The 18,363-nt window shown below is 38.2% G+C and overlaps 2 protein-coding genes across 2 annotated transcripts; both read right to left on the bottom strand.

Annotated features, from left to right (window-relative positions):
* Positions 1-268: 268 nt before the first annotated feature.
* ier3ip1 (immediate early response 3 interacting protein 1) lies at positions 269-2,143 on the bottom strand. The gene is made up of 3 exons (XM_047373417.1): positions 1,988-2,143; positions 1,733-1,834; positions 269-631 (listed from the first exon to the last, which is right to left on the bottom strand). The coding sequence occupies exons 1-3, from the start codon at positions 2,076-2,078 to the stop codon at positions 576-578; spliced, it is 249 nt and encodes an 82-aa protein (XP_047229373.1). The 5' UTR covers positions 2,079-2,143; the 3' UTR covers positions 269-575.
* Positions 2,144-3,733: 1,590 nt separating this feature from the next.
* Positions 3,734-16,650, bottom strand: skor2 (SKI family transcriptional corepressor 2). Its single transcript, XM_047373390.1, has 9 exons — positions 16,461-16,650; positions 12,542-14,556; positions 11,911-11,974; positions 11,027-11,104; positions 7,897-7,962; positions 7,671-7,769; positions 7,351-7,418; positions 6,415-6,479; positions 3,734-5,140 (listed from the first exon to the last, which is right to left on the bottom strand). The coding sequence occupies exons 2-8, from the start codon at positions 14,525-14,527 to the stop codon at positions 6,423-6,425; spliced, it is 2,418 nt and encodes an 805-aa protein (XP_047229346.1). The 5' UTR covers positions 14,528-14,556; positions 16,461-16,650; the 3' UTR covers positions 3,734-5,140; positions 6,415-6,422.
* Between the last annotated feature and the right edge of the window lie 1,713 nt (positions 16,651-18,363).

The raw sequence follows: 18,363 nt of genomic DNA, 5'->3' as shown, positions 1-18,363 counted from the left end.
GCATCACAATCTCATTTTATAAGTCTAAACATCTTGGAATGTTGTCAAGTCTTGAGAGCCACTTTATGTACAAAAAGACAGTTAAAATAAGCAAAATCATGGCTGTGGTAGGAGGCAGCAGATTACAATGCATTTACACAGTAATAGTTATTTATATTCCCTTATTATAGGATATTATTTAAGCAACACTTAAAGCTTTCACAAAACACATGGCACATGCCCTTTAAATCATTCCTGAAACTGACTGAAGAACATAATAAACATGATGTGTTTTTAGCAGAAGTGAGAATCATCATTTATTAAAACAGCAACAAAATTAAATACAGAGTTTTTTGTGGATATGTGCAGGTGAGAAAGTCTTCTTCATTATTTTTGACTAGGTAATGGGTTGAATCCTCTTTTCTTTTTTTTTTTCCACTTTTATGCATCCTGTGGCTTTTCCACTCTACTGTTGGCAGAGAGCAACAGAAATCTTTAAAATGTGTGCAGATTGTTCCATGAGGGAGGGTGTACTTTTGCAGCTGTTCCTTGCAACCTGTGCTATCTTCTTGCTGTGGTGCATCAGTCACTGGTGGTCAACCAAACAGCAGCAAAAGGACGATGCATGCTGAGTTAACAATTATCAGTGGCACTGTAAAGAACAGAAGTTAAGAGAAAATGGTTTAACGTACATCACTGCCAGGCAGTACTTAATCTTTAACTAAAACCAAGTATCAAACTTCAGTTAATCAAAATTAATAAGACAATGTCGATGAGTTGAGGGAATAACTCACACCAGGATTTGTTAGTGCTAAGAGAATACAGTTTACACAACCATCCAGAAGTTGCATGAAGAATGAAAGTAAGGGAAATATGAAGAACAGACTGAAATTTGCCAGAGAGACCAAGACTCCTGTAGTAATGCTCTTTGGATAAATTATTGTAAACTGAATTATCTATACTCCAGAAGAGAGGATATCATAAGCATAAATGAAATACAGCATCCCAGAAAAAGACCTTAACACCAACTTTGAAGCATAGAGGTGGAAGTGTCATGATTTGGGGATGCTTTGTTTCAGCAGAACTTGGCCAGCTAACCATTGTAGAATCCACCATGAATTTTCCTGTTTTTTAGAAGGTGCCTGAGGAAAACGTAAGACCATGTGTAAAAAAAGCAAAAACTGGACCCTGCGACATGACAGTGACCCCAAACACACATAGAAATGTAAAGCCCAGATCTTTATCCTTTTAATATGCTGTAGGGTGGCTAGGAACAGGCTCTACATGCAAGAAACCCCTCCCACATCTCACAGCTGAAAGTGAGGAGTTCAGCAAACTTTCCTCAGATAGAAGCCAGAGACTGATAGATAGCTACAAGAAGCCTCTCCCTGTCATTACCTCAGCCAGGGTAGGTAAGACTGGATGTTCAGTTTTATTTCTATAGCGCTAATTCACAACACATGTCGTCTCAAGGCACTTCACAAAGGGTCTGGAATGGTGCGGGGTTGTTGGGGAGCTTAAAATAAACTACTGAGTGTTAGAGTTTGGCCATTTTAGAATGGGCTATGTGTAGGGGTACTAAGTAAAATAATATTTTTTTTTCACAGATAGATATTATTATTATTAGTTATACTAAATATTGACATGTGTACATTTATTTTCAATAAACTAAAATGTTTCGATGATTTCCTAATATACAGCGTTGCCCTTACTCTTGATTTGAAATGTTTGGTTCACGCTGTTTATTACCCACCTCTCATGACGGTCCGAACTGAACGGATAAGATTCAGGGTCTGAGCTTTGACTCCTGGGTCATCCCCAAAGCCTCCAACGCCCTGATCAACACCCCAGCCGACTGTAAACACACACAGAAAGAGAACACAATTACACCAATAAATGTATGAATCCCACCTCAGTCATTAATTCACACACTGTGTGATGATGATGACCAGCAGACTGCTGACACATTAAAGTTTGTTTACGGCACTACTAGCGGTTGAACACTTACTTCTGCTGAGAAACCTTTCTTCATGCAACACGGCAATAGCGTTGGTGCACAGAATAGTGGTCTGGATGAGGGTGTACAGAGTAAACGCCATGCTGGCAGCTGATGTTTTATCTCCTCCTTCTTCTATGTCGTCGTCCTCGTAGACTTGTATGTTTATGGCCGTAAAAAAGCAGCGGATGTCGTGCAGACGGCGCGAGCTGTAGTTTTATAGTTGTAGTTCAATGTCTCACTTCATATTATTTTTATAATACTGTTACAGTGTGATTGTGTTCAATCAATAAAACAACTATTCTCTTCTTTCTGCTAAAACATAATTGATTGGAGCCATAAATCAGTCGTTCTTTATTAAATAGGGTTCTGCTGAGAGGTTATGAGCAGCAAATAGTTTACATTGCAGGTCACCTGTTGACATTCATTCTCAGCATGAATGGCATGTTAATTTGGGGCTTTTAATTACCATTTGAGCCATTTTTTTACCTTCTGGATGGACATAAAACATACAGCTTTAATAATAACAAAAACAGGAATTTGGTGCTCAAGTTAGAATTTATTGTGGATTTTTTGTAATCCATACAGGGTCACAATTATACATACAGATTGAAATATATAAATTCACGCTCACTAATATTTGGATAAATGTCCCTTGGCAAGTTTCAGAGAAAACAACACCTTTCAGGACCCATCAGCAAGGTCCTGTGATAATCTGACAGGAACATTTGACCACTCTTGGAATAATTTGGCAAGGCTAATTTAAATTGGTTGGTTTCCATAAATTCTCAACAGATTTGAGGTCAGAGCCATTCCAGGAGCTTAATGTTATCCAGCTTTATCCATTTCAAAGCCAGTTTATGATCATTGTCTGGTTGAAGCGCCCTGTTGTGTCACAATTTCACTCATCAAATCTAAATGGAGGAAAGTGCATTTGGTAGAATGTTCAGGAACATCCCAAGACATATCAAGGCTCAAGCCTATCATAAACTGGAAGATGCTGGAACACCAGTGTGACTGTTCACAGTGGACTGAGCTTTTACATTAACTTGGACAAGCAAAAGCTTTTTGCATAAAAGCTTCATGGTGTGATGAGACAAAGATTGAGTTATTTGGCCTAAATGCCAAGAACTATGTTTGAAGGAGTCAGTATGAGGGTATAAAACTTATAAAAAACTGTACAAATTTCCATGCACTGTAATAGTAGCATCATCCTGAAGATCTGTTTGGCTACCAGAGGTGACTGGCAGCCAGTGACAACCTACCTAGTGACTACCTCCATATTCTTTAACTTCACCAAAAATCTTTCATTAGATAGTTGTGACTTTGACATTATGGGTTTTCCAACAGAACAATGATCCCAAACTGTTTTAGGAACTGTAAAAGTAGGCTAACAATAAAGTTAAGGGATAAACGTATGGGAACTGTACTGAACGTTTATAAGCTTGTGGCAGGAAACCAGCTCATTTAAATTAACTCCAGGAATAAAGTCACTAAGACAAGTTAATACTTCATCAAAAATTATGTCAAGAGGTAGCTGATGGCAACAAAACACAGACTTCTGTAAAACAGAAGTCTGTTTGCTGTGCTTCTAGCTAACATAATAAACACTGTGTTTATTGTAATTGACTTTGCTGGTCATGAAGTCCAGATGTCTTCATGAGTTGCAACAATACGTTTGGTTACTTTCTTTTTACCTTGTCGGAAGTTTAAAAAAAAAAAAGATTGCAAATCTTGCAAAATAAAAATTCAACAAAGTTTTGTTTGTATAGACATTTTTATTTACACATAGTAGAGAAACTACAAGAACATTTTTGAAATACGTCTGCATTAGCAGGTTATAGTAATAACATATCAGTAAAGGATAACTTCCATCCATTCTTTCTCTAAACCAGGTGAGGGAGATGTCATTTGTACTTTTCTTGACATACACTTAAATACACCATCTTCATCATCATTATGTTCTTTAAAATTTATAATAAACAATATTTTCACAACAGGGGTTTCAGAATTTTAGTTTTAAATTATTAATAAACACATAAAAGACTGTAAGGTTCAATACTCTTAATGTGCGATGATTTTATACAGTTAGGTGAGGTAATTTACAGATACACAACAATAATGAACTGCAGTCTTCTCCTTGCTGGCCATACACTAAGCAGGCACTTGGACAGGGCCTTAAAATTGTCTGTTCACCATCTATTAGCTGATGGTAGGATAATACTTTTGCCTTAAAGTGAACATTTATGGTTTTTGCAGCAGTAAAAATCTAAATTTGTAGCTTTTAGTAAAACTCCAGCTGCTGTAAATTCCTACAGAATTAAGATGTGATACATTGAGTATTGACAGGGGAGTTACATCTGCAGTGAATATAATACTTTTTGTACATTAAAGATAGGATGGGTACTATACACTGTTCTGTCTACAGGTAAACCCTTTTTTGTAATTTCATAATCTGAATACTTTCTTTTAATGGTTCTTCACCTTCCTCAAACATCAGTCTGAGCTTCTGTGTCACTTGTAATTGATGATACTCGTTGGTGATTATGATTTGTGTACAAAAGGAAGGGTCATAGGTCAACATGCCAAGAAGAATCCCTTTGGGATCAAATATTGATACCTGATAAGGGTAACCGTTGTTCAGGCTCTATTGGTTGTTGATACCAATGCCACAGCAGTCCTGTGCATTAGGCCAACAGCAGTGAGAGTCACACATAATAACACCCAGTCTTCAGCATTTTTTTCTCCAGCTCGTTGATCTCTACAGCCTCCGTCCAAGCATTTGCTTTGGTCCTGGTTGAATAAAGCTTGCAATCTGGCAATTGTAAAATGCCAACAATGATCCCATTTTTCCAGACACTTTAAGTTCAGTCAGTTTGGAAAAGAAATTCGACCAAGAGAAGATGAAACAGTTGGCAAATCTTTTACCAACATGCTGGTACAAAAGCAGCATGAAGTCATCCAAATGAGTTGAGAAGAATTGGAGGACTGAGCCAAATAGTTACTGTCCTTTGGAAATGCAAGAGATGTGTAAATATATTGGAATCCCTAATGTTGGTGTTTTGTTCACATATGATATGTCTGCTTTTATGTCACTTCTAGAGAGAAAATATGTGACTCTTACAAGTCCAAGCAGCTTTGGCCTCTTGAGCGTATTGACTCAACCTATGAATGAAGAAAATGCATAATTTAATTAGTCAGTAGTCATTATAGTTCTAGACATTAGTTCTACATTTTCAAATACTGATGCAGAACCACCAAGGCTCAACTGTTGGACATTACTCAGCCACCACCATTTTGAATGTAAATGTAATACATTGTAGTAGCATTTGTACCCTTGTAACTTTTCAGACTTAAATTTATTTATTGCGATTTTATTTGATAGACCAACTCAAAGTAACAAATGATTGTGAAGCAGAAGGAAAAGTAGTGTTTCGAAAAATGTCTGCATATAAAAATTTGAAAAGTGTAGTGTTCATTTTTCTTCACCAACATTTAACATACAGAAATACCAAAAAGTAAAATCCAGTACAAACAATGTCCTTAAGCCCTTAGAAGTCACTTAATTATTAAATGTAGTTCATTTGTGTTTAGTTATATTGCAATATAGATATGGTTGTTTTGTGAAGGCCTCAGAAGTTTGTTAGAGAACATTAGTGAACAAACAGGATGATGTACTCTGGTCAGATTAGACCAAAATCGGTTTGGCCTAAATGCAAACGGCTATGTGTGGTGGAAAACTAACACCACACATCACCCTGAAAACACCATCCCTATGGAAAACATGGTTCTGACACAATCATGCTGTGGGGATTGTTACTTCAGCGGGGACGGGCAAGATGACCACAGTTGATGGGAAGATAGATGGAGTTAAATATAGAAAGAATATAAACTGAGTTGGAAATTAACCCTCCAGCAAGAAAATGATCCTAAACATGCAGCCAGAGCTACATGCAGTGGATTAGATGAACGCATGTTTATGTGTTGTAATGGTCCAGTCAAAGCCCGGACCTAATTCAAAATGAGAATCCATCGGATAATTCTAGTGTAAACATGTGCAAAGCTGGTAGAGATATACACCCAAAAGGCTTGTACTGTAAATGTAACTGCAGCAAAAGGTGGTTCTACAAAGCACTTAAAACCAGGGGCGCTGAACACTAAAGACGTTTTTATAAAGAATTTTAAAAACCATGTGTCATTTTCCTTCAACTTCACAATTTTACAATATTCTGTGTTGGTCTATCACAAACAGTTCCAGTAAAATACAGTGAGATTTGTTGATGCAATTTGAAAAAGTTTAAATGGTTTAAACACTTTTGCAAGGGACTGAGTTTTTCTTGTCAAAGATGTGCAAACAAAATGCATTAAACAGAAATCAGAGTTAGTCTATGCTCATCATTTGATCAGGAATATCATCAAGTTAATTCAAATGAAGTCACCTTTTCAGCTACTTGTGAAGATGGGAGCTGATCTTTTCTTTTCTGATGATATTTGCGTAGGGAATCTAAAAGACAAATAAAGAACCAATTAGTCAAATGCATTTACAATAAACAAGGCACAGTGATAATAACAAAGCCATGCTTTATCTCATTCTCACATTATTATAATTTCACTGACCCTAGAACAGTTTTTAAATTAGCACATAATGGCAAAATGGAAAAAGTTTTTTAATTTCAATATGCATCACATAAATTAAACATTTGTAAAGTTCATTTAAATGTCTATGCGAAATGAATGTCTCATTACGCTCAGAATGATCCATCTGCTGCTTCTAGACACATTTGTCAGTTACAGTGCATGCGTGCTGTAGCGCACACATCAACTCTCGCAAATGCATGAAATCTGTTGCATGTCTTTGTGTTTTCTGCTTTTATGGTTACACAAATGTAGCTTGCTCATAAATGTGTGTGCATGTGTGTATGAGGGATATGGTCTGCATGCAGTTTGCCATCACGCGCGTACAATCGAACACGGTTACGGGCATGTGTCAGAAAACAAAGACAAACAGCATCTGTCAGCCGATCTGCCAGCTGCTCCTGTGATTGATGTCAATGGAAACAACCAGACGGCTGCAGAGGAACTTTTCACCCATGAAAGACGAACTGCCTGATTGGTTTCATCTTTTGGGTGGACAAATAAACAACAAAACTAGTGTTGATTTAAGTCCTAACTTATATGAAGATAATTTTATTTCTGTATTGATTTTACACAGGACTTTAGAATTCCCTTTTTTACTGGATTCTATTCAAACATTCTTGGAAATCAGTCTTCATGTTATTCATGCTTGAACTAATAATGCAAGCCATTTTCAGTGGTTTCTTAGTCATTTAAAGCCTATTCCCTATCAGTGTTCTGCATGTAAATAGTATTCTCACCATCTGTAACTGCTGGACCATTTCTTCTCTGTAGGCGAGCTCTCGTTTCATCTGATCTTGAAAATTATCTGAAAAAATGTATGTAAAACATTTATGATTAAATAGAGAATTCCTTTTTTGCAACAAATAAAATGAAGTTATATCAGTTGATAAACGAATACAGAGTTAACAAAAAGTGCAACTAAAAGAAAGTGCATATTAAGAAAAGAAGAAGAGACATTAGCATGAGAGCTAGAATAGATAACTGACAAAAAATAGTATTGGAGTGCAAAAACTAGATAAATATTTATAGATTAGTGGGATAAGAAAAACAGACTTACGGAAGACAGGAAAGGGTGAAGTTCCCTTTAGCGCATGAAACTCTTGCTCCAGTCTCCTCCTGAAGTCGATCTGCTCCAGCAGAACTTTCTGCAGTTCTTCTACAGAAAGGCAAAAAAGTAAGAAGACATGAGACTGTGTTTAGGGAATCAAGAGAAAGAACAATGCATCTAAGATTGGTGTGCAAAAATCTTATCCTGTAGATTTAAAAAATGAAAGAACATCTACCTTTCTCCATGTTCTCAACATCCTTCTTTAGTGTGACAGGAGAGGCTGCACCTCTGCTCTGATCCCCTAAAAGCACAGACATTGATTTAACAAACACATGATATAACCTCATAAAGTTTTCAAAAATTATAAACTTGGGGCAAATTGTCTCATGATTAATGCACATTTTTGCAAATTTGTTAAAATTGATGGGAGATACGGAGATAAACATGCAGAGGACATATGCACATACCATTTTTAGACAAGATACATCGCTACAGGGAGAACAGGAAGAATGGCTCAAGAAAGAGAACTTAGTGAAACCTAATATTAAATTTACACAAAGATGCAGCTACTTAACAGCTTTAAGGTAGAAAAAAGTCCTAATTTGTAATAAAACCAAACTGAATGTGATGGGAGATTTTTTCTCTCTCATTCCTCTGTAACTGTGTTGCTTATGAAGGCACTATTAGGTGTTCAAATGTACATATAGACCCCTAACTTAGTTTTAATTACTTATAATAAGAGAGTATATCTGTGAAGACATTTAATGCTTGCACTCAAAAATGTTTTTAATTTGATCTCTCTTTGTACTTTCGCCCTAAAGGCCACTTCTTTGCCAGTTTTGTAAAGTGCTGTAATTCATCTCCTGGCCTCTGGGTGTCAGTGTAAGTCTGAAAAAAAAAAACCAAATGTGTCGAAGAAAATATACAGACACTTGCAAAGTTATTGGTAACCAGGGTTAAGTTGTGTAAATACAATTGAACTAAGTTAATCTTTTAGGCACTTACATAATTTTACTCTAAAGTACTGAGAAGAATCCTACCTTTAATTTTAATAAAGTGTAGAAAAATCACATGTTGGGAAATTATTTTCTTAAACAGAATCTCCAATAGCACGATTGCTATTACTCCTGCTGCAGGAGGTTGGAGCATACACAGATAGAGGGCTCTTTGAGATTTTCTCCTTGCAAAAACTCTTGGGAATCCTGGATCTAAGAGTAATTGATTTCATGCACTCTAACAGAGTTCACAGGGCTGTTGGTAGAGAAACAAGCCCATGGCATGACAGTTCCTCTGCCATACTTAACAGCTGGAAAGAAGACTTGGCCACCCTCCAAGATGCCATACTTCGCTGCATCAAACTTTGGAGATTTTGTAACCTTTTTGTCCATCCTGCTCAGTGTGTGTGTTTGCAGGATATATATGGTGTAATACATGTTAAATTAAACAGCGGCACAGGTGCTGTCAACTGTTGCTACATGATGTCAGGATGGCCAGTAAACGGTTCTGTCCCAGCAGTCTGCAACCTATGGCTCAGGAACATATGGGTCTCTTCCAAATTGGCTCGTTATGACTTTAACCGAAGGTGATCCAGAGATGAGCAGTTTAGACACATAAAGGTAAAAAAGGTATTCATGCAATGTCTGTAAAGAAGGGTAGGGACCCTCCCTGAAAGAATCATTTTAATTAATTTTTTTGTTCAGCTGTTTAATGTGTTGTCATTGGGTGGCAGATTAAATGTTTTTTTGTATTTTAAATAACTTTAGACAATCCTTTTATCCCATTCTCTACAAATCACATTGAGGTTCTTAAAATACACCATAAAAGAAAACTATGTTGAACAGCTGTAGTATATCTTTTTTTTGAAGCGCCATAAAGGTTCTGTGACTCTTGCTAAATTTTATTTGGAGAGAGTGAGGGCAAAAATTACTCAATGCTGCTGACCCCTATTCTATTCAATCAACCCTGAAAAATTGAAAAACGGATTGTTTACCAGAATTAAATTATCATTTTATTTATTTTAACAGTACTCTTTAGTTTTGTTAGTGTTAAAAAATGAATCTTCTCTACTTTAGAACTTTTTTTGGCTCTATAGCAAACCTCTCTATCACATGCTGTTTTCTACCAGTTTGAATTTGTCTACATTGTCATGCATGCATGTATGTGACAATGAGGCATTTTCTGGCTTAAATGAAGCAATCCAGTGCCCTCAACATGTATATTCTCTTTCAGTCATTTCAAGTTCTGGCTCCTTCAGTCTCCCCATGCTTCCTCCACTTTCTCCCATTTAGAGCTCTCCTCCTCTCCTCGCCTCTCTGTCTCATTTGACAAGCAAATTTGCAGACAGTGCCCGAGGATAACAACCTCGTTTGACAGTCAATTAACCGTGAATAGTCAAAGCCAAGGCGGTTTGCATTACATAAATGGAAAATTAGATTATTTTTTCTCCCTAGAAACAGAGGGAGAGTGTAAAGACAGTGGAGGAGGGAGGGTAGTGGTGGGACTCGGAGGAATCAGGCCTTCTAATCACGTAGAGCTTCCCACCGCCCAGGGAGACATTTGGCAATCAGGGGAAAGGTGGTCTCATTTAATTTGTTTCGTGTAATTTTTTTGAAATACATTATACATTATGCGCGCGGATCATTACAATGTCTGCATGTGCAGGGGTTGAGGGAACGGGGGGTGTAGATATAAATGTTGGCACAGATGTCATAAAGCACTTTTAATGTCTTCCTGACAGATATAAAAAGGCAATAAGCTGTGATCTTTTTCAAACGGGAAGGGCTGTTTTGCGCTGAGAAAGGGGAAAAAAGGCAATTATGCTGGTGAAGATATGGGCCTAGGATGGAGATTGCCAGCGCGCTGCTTATCTCTGAGCTGATGTTTTCTTGTTGAACTGTAACAGCCCCCCTAAGAGTAACATTGCTGGCGACATAGAGCCGCCGCAGCAAAATGGCAAGAGAGGCAGCTCTCTACTGCTTTCTCATTTCTGTATGTATTTATATAAATCCCTTAACTCCACATCTGAATACAGAGGAGCTTTCCACTCATTGCATTAAGCATCCTGACAGCCATTCGTAACAGAGTAGGAAAAAAACAGCAATGTTTGAACATGAAGTCCTGGTTTTACCATGTGAGAAATTTAATCAACATTACCAGTTTTATGCGCACCTTTATTTCCTCATTAAATATCTTGTCATTGTTTCCCCTTGGGTTGGGGACATTTAGGGTGCAATATGAGAACCAGATAAGAATTAAACTAAAACACAGAAATTAAATTTACAGCTAATTTGCCTTTTTAAAATGTTATTGCTTTGTTTGCCATCTGAAAGCAGCAGCTGTTTATTAGTTTAGCTGCAAGTTCGTACCTGAGCACTCCCTCCAGTAGTCAGGCGCTGAGGTTTCACTCTCAGGCACAAAGAAACTTCTCTGCTCTTTGTTTTCATCTGGGAGAAAATGAGAGAGAAAGGCAGAAAAGGGGAGATTCAGTAAGGCCCATTGGTTGAGCTGGTTATCCGGACACTTGGAGATAACTAAGTGTGCCCACAGTGTGTGCATTTCAGTGTTGGGAAAACACGTAGAACACATTTTCCTTAGGAAAAAGGGTCATCTTGGGAGATGAGAGGAACAAATGAAACTTCAGAGGAAGGCGAGCCACGCAGGGACACATGGACACTATAAAACCACTGAGTCAGACAAGAAATGATGAAATATGAAATGTATAATTTGAACAAAAAGATTTTGCAGTTTTAAAAGTTATCAGTGGAATAATTAAATAACTGAAATTCTGGTATTAAGTTTAGTAAATAACGTTTTACATTTTATCCCTTTATACTTATACATACACATACACACACACACACACACACACACACACTACGCTGTAGTTCTAATAGCTGAATAAGTTAATGCTGGTTGTGGTAAATAGCTGCATTGTAGTTTGTTGCATATGGGCCTGAACAGCTGCAGACCAGTCAGGTTCTCCATACTAGTCATAATATACTGCTTGAATTCTGTGTATTTTGTGTATGACAGGACAGGCAGTAAATACATGTATACCACTCACTTGATACAAGTTTACATTTACATTTATTCATTTTAAAAACGTTTTGACCTTCCACCATGATCTGGTACTGAAGAAAAGCAGATAACCAACCCATATGAAACAGATCAGGTGCAGGTCTTTAAATTGTAAAAAACTAATAAACAACAACAAAAAAACATCTAAAAAGCCTTAAATGTATGCACTCACCAGAACTGCTTGAATTGTCTTTGGTTGCATATGCAGGCAGTCCTTCATCCCGGTTTTTATGAACCTTGTAAAAGGATAACAAATATTTATTGCACATGATCTACATATAAACAAATAAAAACATTTATCATTATTTCCTATTTCTAAATGCAGTTTTCTTGGCCTAACTGAGCTGTGAAGGTTCCTCCTGTTTTTTATGTGGTTTTCTTCAAAATCAATGTTCAATCAAAGTAATTTAGCACTGATTTATGCGTCACTTTTTGCTTAATAAATGATTGCGCTATGTAATTTTTACAATAAATACGTTAACTGTTTTAATATTAGTTTTAGCTGGTCTTGACAACTCTCCCTCTGACAGTCCTTCCTCCCGTCAAAGGCCTGGTTAATATGGGAGTCAGAAGGTTAAAGATTAAAGCTGCCCTAACAGGTTAGGGTGATGGGGGCAGAACAAACACAGTGTCCATTAAACAATCCACACCTGGGCCTATTAGCTGAGATCAGAGTGGGGTGACTGTTTCAATTTCTACTGGGAGAAACCAGGCTATCAATCTGCTTATGCAGATCACAGCACTGCCCGACTGCGGCACCATTTAAATAATAATTAGCTAAAGTGGCCTGTGGGGATATTTACGTTTTTGTAAGCTGTGTCCTCTCCGTGGGGTGGGGTGGAGCTGGAGAGAGGCAAGCTAGCATGAGGAGAGGCAGGTAGGCTGGGGGACTCTTGTACAATGGGATTCGAGGAGGATCCTGGGGAGGTTCCAGGATACATTGCTCCACTCCCCCTGTCCTTCCCCCGTTCCTCTCCAGCACTGTCACTCAGAACAGGGAGATACAGGTTGGTCTGAGTCTGTGGCGGCCTGCTTGTAAAACTCTCTTCCTCCTCCTCGTCCTCCTGCTTAGAAGACTCTACATCCACTTCCCCCTCTTCCTCACTCTCTGCTCCCTCTGCTTCCCCATCACCTCCGCTTTCACTGCCATAGCTGCAGCTGCTGGTGGGCGACAGCTGCTGGTGTCGGTCTGATCCAGGAACCACAACTCCAAAGTCCTCATCTGTTGCTCCGTTGACTCTTCCAGTGTTGCCGTGGAGCTTGGCGATGCTCTCTGCATCCTTAACGACTGGGCGGAAGGCAGAGCCGTAGCTGGGCTTTCTTGTTTGGAGAGCTGGGTTTTCTAACAGTTTGATCCATCCCTCTGACGTCACAGGACGAAGGTCTGGGGTTGTTGTTGTGCACTCTGTGTCAAACAACCCAGATCTTTGTGTGGTGGTCCCATTGGTGGGAGCCATAGCTGGACTGACACCATTCCCATTGCTGCTTACAGCCCCAGCATCACTAGTGTCTGACAGATCCAAAAAGGCCCGCCTGAGAGATTGGTTTTCAGTCAGGGAGGAAAGGGTGCTTGGCTGAGGCTGAAGGTAGGTAGGAACAGGAATTCCTCCTGCTGCTCTCGGGGGCCAAAACATACAGAATGGAGGGTAGAAAGCATCTTTGCGGCCAGGCCATAAGAGACCTGACAGCCCTGGTCCTTTCTGCACAGTCGAAACATCACTGTCCTCTTTTTTCTGCTGGCAGAGGCCAAATGCAGGGAACGGGTAAGGGGACGGGAAGAGTGACGTAGGGGGGAACTTCTGTAGCATGCTAAAGCCTTTGCTTGGGACAGGGATGACAGGGTAGTTGCGTGGTGTTTTGCGTGGAGAGAGACTGTTTCCGTCCAGATCTTCCTCGTCCTCAAAGCGGGTTCTTTTCTGTGCACCCAGGTCAGCTCCTATCATATGAGGCGGCACTGTACCTGAGAGACTCTTCATGGGACCCATTGAAGCACATTGGACTGATGACGGCAGTGCTCTCTTTCGGCTACCTCCATTGAACATGGCTTTGACATCTTCCCATGCGTAAATCAGCTCATCCGGTGGGTGTTTGTCGGACAGTTTGAGGTGTCTTCGCCAGGAGTTGAAGTTGGCAGCATCAGGCTGGGTGTACTTGGCGTCTGGTGTGCGGTGAGAGTGGAAAATAAACTTATTTGGAGAGAAGTACATGTTACAAAAGGAGCACTTGATGCATTTGGCCCTGGAGCTGTTGTAGCGTGCAGGTATGAAGTTACCCCGGCAACCCCACGCACACTCGTGTGTCACATCAAAGGCAAAATTGTCAGGCAGTTTCGGTGGCGCGTTCTCTCCCAGGAAGGACTTGCACAGACGTTCAGCTTCACGCTTGGTGATCATGCCGCACCTGCGTGACGAGATGGGCATGGCACCAGCCCTGCGGAGGATCTCCAGCTGAACTGGAGTGCACTGGACACAGGTGATCCCCAGTGCCACTCTGCGGTTATGAATCTCGTTGTAACTGTAGTTCTTCAGGAGAGTGTTAGAAATCTGCGCCAGGCAAAGTCTCTCATTGTTGTCAATGACAAGTGACACAATAGGAACGCCATACAAGATGACCTGACCCACCTGGTTGGGTTTGAGGGGGGATGAGGAGGAAGGAGATGGGGAGGATAATGAAGAGGAAGAGGAGTGAAGATGGGCTGGCCTGGGTGGAGTGAGAGGCTCCTGTTGATAAGAGCCTGTTGAATTTGTCATTATTATTTCATTGGGGCTTGAAAGATGAGCCTTGTCCATGCTTGGAATAATTTGTTTTGCAGATTAACCTGTTGGAAAGGGAAAACAAAGAAGTGTGGTCATCATTTTACTGTAAAAAAAATCTTGTTGCAGTTACCATGTGCCAACGTATTGCATAATTAACTTGTAATATGCACACACTGCCTAACTGTTGCAAAATATAATTAGATTTTGATGAAGAATATAAACAAATTTAAAGGAAAGGAAAAGGTAGATAAGAAAAATAAAGACCTAGTGCAAAACATCATTTTCCAATTTCTCATGTCAAATACAATATTTTTTTGAAAACCTTGTAAGACGTATAGAAAATATTTTTTGTCTTTTAAATGTATTTTCACTTAATAGCAACCTTCCTTGTATTTCCAAAAAAACACAAAAAAGAAAAATGTAAAAAAAAAAAAAAAAGAAATTATTAGTTTAGTTTTAAAGCCTCCATCTTCAGGATTTAACATTTTTTTTGTTCAAAAATATTGTCACAGCTTTATAGATTGTTGCTTTTGTGTTTCAGCAGTTGATTGTGAACAATATGAAGGAGGGAGAAAAGCACAACTTTCTCAATATCATTCAGAGGGGAATAAATTACAATCTAACTAACTAAATCAATAAATAAATTAAAACATTAGTAATCCATTCCCCCTGTAAAATGTACCACTAATTTCAATTCAGTCAATGGCAAAAACTTTACCATTCAATTTTTCTATCTTCTTCAACATAATTTTTATGATAGAAAGATATGTACAAATTAAAGTTTCAATTCTAAAATGCCCCAAGAGCACTAAAAAGGGGTGCAAATGTAAGCAGCCTACAGTCAAACCTTTGCAGAAATTAAACAGCAATTCATCATTATTAAATCACTTTTATTTGTTTCTAATGTTCACTGCATGCAATCTGGTCATCCTGTTCATGCTTCTTTTTTGTTGCTGGTTTAAATTGTACTTTTAAAACATATGCATTATAATGACGGTAATAAAAGCAAAAGTTCAACATGCTAAAATAGTCAGAAAAATGTACGCATTAAAATAACACACTAAGTCTTTCATTCCATCATTTGTGAACATCTCTAATAAAGGACTGCTTAAAAAAGGCAAACTGTATTTGCCAATTATCTTACATACATGCGCCCTTAAACGTTCCTTTATCTTATCCTTTTTAATCACTTACATATTTTAGGTTATGTGTTGTTTAATGTAGTTTATTTATTGTCTTGTCTGAATTGCGCTAAAGAGTTTCAGTTCAGCCTGAATCTAAATCTAAACTCAGATTTTAAGAGCTGGTTGGCAAAAACTAATTTGATCTTACTCTGATTGTTTAATTAAAATCAGAAAGCACTTGAAAAAGATATCTGCATGCAGTGACTTTATGAGGCCCGTAAGAAAAATTTTGGTTTTATAGAAAGGAACTTTCAAACTGCAAAACGTTGGTACCTAATCAGAAAGACGCTCAAGAAAAGCCAAGTTACATCTTAAGTTGATTGCAGAGCCCTATGTTTATGTGCATTGTATTTAAAACCGTATGCACGTTTCTAAATTGAATGAGAACTGGCCAACGAGCCAAATTAATGACGAGGGCCGCGAAAAAAGCAAATTTCTTTTGCAACGATTTTTCATTGGTATTTATAATGATATTTTTATTATTTTTGTAACAAATACGTACGTCGCATACAAAATAATGATAGAGACAAAACACTACTTCGCTTCACAGGAACATATCTAACCTAAATGGAACGTAGAACTAACCACTTTAAACTGTTATTTTACTATTGAAAAATGATTAATTCATTTTAATAATTAAAATAATAATAATGTGCTGAAAATTGCGAAGTCATTCAGGATCCAGCGAAATGTGATAGAAAAAGATAAAAACGGAAACGTTTATCTTTGGGGACACTTTAGCGTTCAACTAAAGTAAAAGTAAAGAAACAAACAGTCCTCACCTCTGACTTTTTCGGGTTTTTCCAATCGCGCAAAGAATAAGTTACCCCGTCACAAACCGCATCGATTCATCCCGCGCACCATTAAAAAACTCATTGTTTTCTCACTTTGATATTTCCGGGAAGCTCGCGCTGGAGGTAACAGTCTTTAACTGTGGACTGAACCCGCTCGTGAGATGTGCGTAAACTGCGGGGCTCGCGCAGGCTTTATCCCACTTTTCAGAGCTGCCACGCGCCGTCCTAGTCTCGCGCTCCTCCTCTCTCTCTCTCTCTCTCTCTCTCTCTGTCTGTCTCTCTCTCTACCTGCCTTGAGCTTGATTGGCGTGCAGGGTGAGCTCAGCCCAGCGTTCAGAGCAGCTTTTATTCACTTTTCCTACCCTCTCCTCCACACGCTTTGCTGCTCCGTCCCACTAAACTGCTTTAATGAAGTCTCTCCAACTACCGATCAAATGTTGCAAAACCAAGAGTGCCGTTCTAAGAAGAAGCCAGTTTAAAGAACTCATCCAAATAAACCCAGACTTCAACACGAGTTCATTAATTTACTTGCATTATCAGTGATCATCATGAAATAAATTCACATTTCCACAACTGTCCAAGCTGGCAGATATAAGGATGACGTCTGCTCTGATTTCAGAGAGCCGGCCCAAGGCATAAGTAAACTAAACAGCTTCTTAAGGTTTCCAAACCAACAATGTCACACAACTCCATTTTACAAATGTACAGTTTTACGTGTGATAGGCATTGCTGATTGTGCTAAACTAAATGTGCAATCCTTGAGTTAGGCTTGAAAGCAAGATTGAATTTATAAAAAAAAAAGTGGTATACTTTGCAACAAAATAAACACCATTATGATTAAGAGTCGCCTACCACAATACATTGTGATTATAATTAATCAGGTATTGTTTTTTTCATTCTTGCTTATACCTTGCTTTCATCAAAGGAACCTCCTCTGGCTTTAACAGCAGCATGACTTATATACATCATGCAAACTCTCATTCCCTTTTGCAAATATCAACTCTAAAATTAAGCTCTTCTGGTCTGGTTACATTGATACCTGAAAGTTAATTATGGAAAATAATGTAAATCAATCGAAACAAAATCTGATAATGCAGTAAATACATCTCAAAATCCACTGAAATGAGACTGCTTTTTTAGAAAGACATTGTGAACAGTAACTTGAAGTGGCTTTCAAATGTTTGGCCTGTCTTGGCATTGCTTCCAAACATTTGGCCTGTGGTGTTTAATAAATCACAGTGGTCAAACTGTACAATGTTTCTTGTCTGAGTAAAATATTTTATTGTTGAATATTGACACATAAGCATCACAATACCTATTTTACTGGGGACGTGCCCAGGGTAAATCCTCTACCCCCCACAAAGAAAGATGTTTTTAAAATCTGTTTTTTTTCTTGTGCAGACAATTTGTGACTTTTATTTTGTCTGGAGCACATTGACAACAAATACAGACTACTAGCGTAAATATCTGTATTTATAAGATGTTATGCTTGATCACCTTTTTCTACCACACTTTTTCCTTCCACTCAACTTCCTACTATTATGCTTGGATACAGTTCTCTGTGAACAGTCAGCATCTTTAGAAGTAAATTTTTTGTAGTTCTCTGCTTGATAGCTGTCAAGTAAGCAGTCTTTCGCATTGCATTGGCCATAACATAACATAACATAACATAACATAACATAACATAACATAACATAACATAACATAACATAACATAACATAACATTTCTGTATTAGAAATACTCAAATTGGTCAAATGCGAAATGTTCTTATGTTCTGAGAAAGTGCATTAGGGGTTATTATTTTCAATAATATTGTAAAACATAGGCTTTCCCCAAAGTTTTTTTTATTAATCTTTTAAAGATTCTATCTATACATAATTTCCCCAACA

Source organism: Girardinichthys multiradiatus, chromosome 8 (genome assembly GCF_021462225.1).
Source record: "Girardinichthys multiradiatus isolate DD_20200921_A chromosome 8, DD_fGirMul_XY1, whole genome shotgun sequence".
Taxonomy (NCBI): domain Eukaryota; kingdom Metazoa; phylum Chordata; class Actinopteri; order Cyprinodontiformes; family Goodeidae; genus Girardinichthys; species Girardinichthys multiradiatus.
This window is presented reverse-complemented; position numbering and strand designations above follow the sequence as displayed.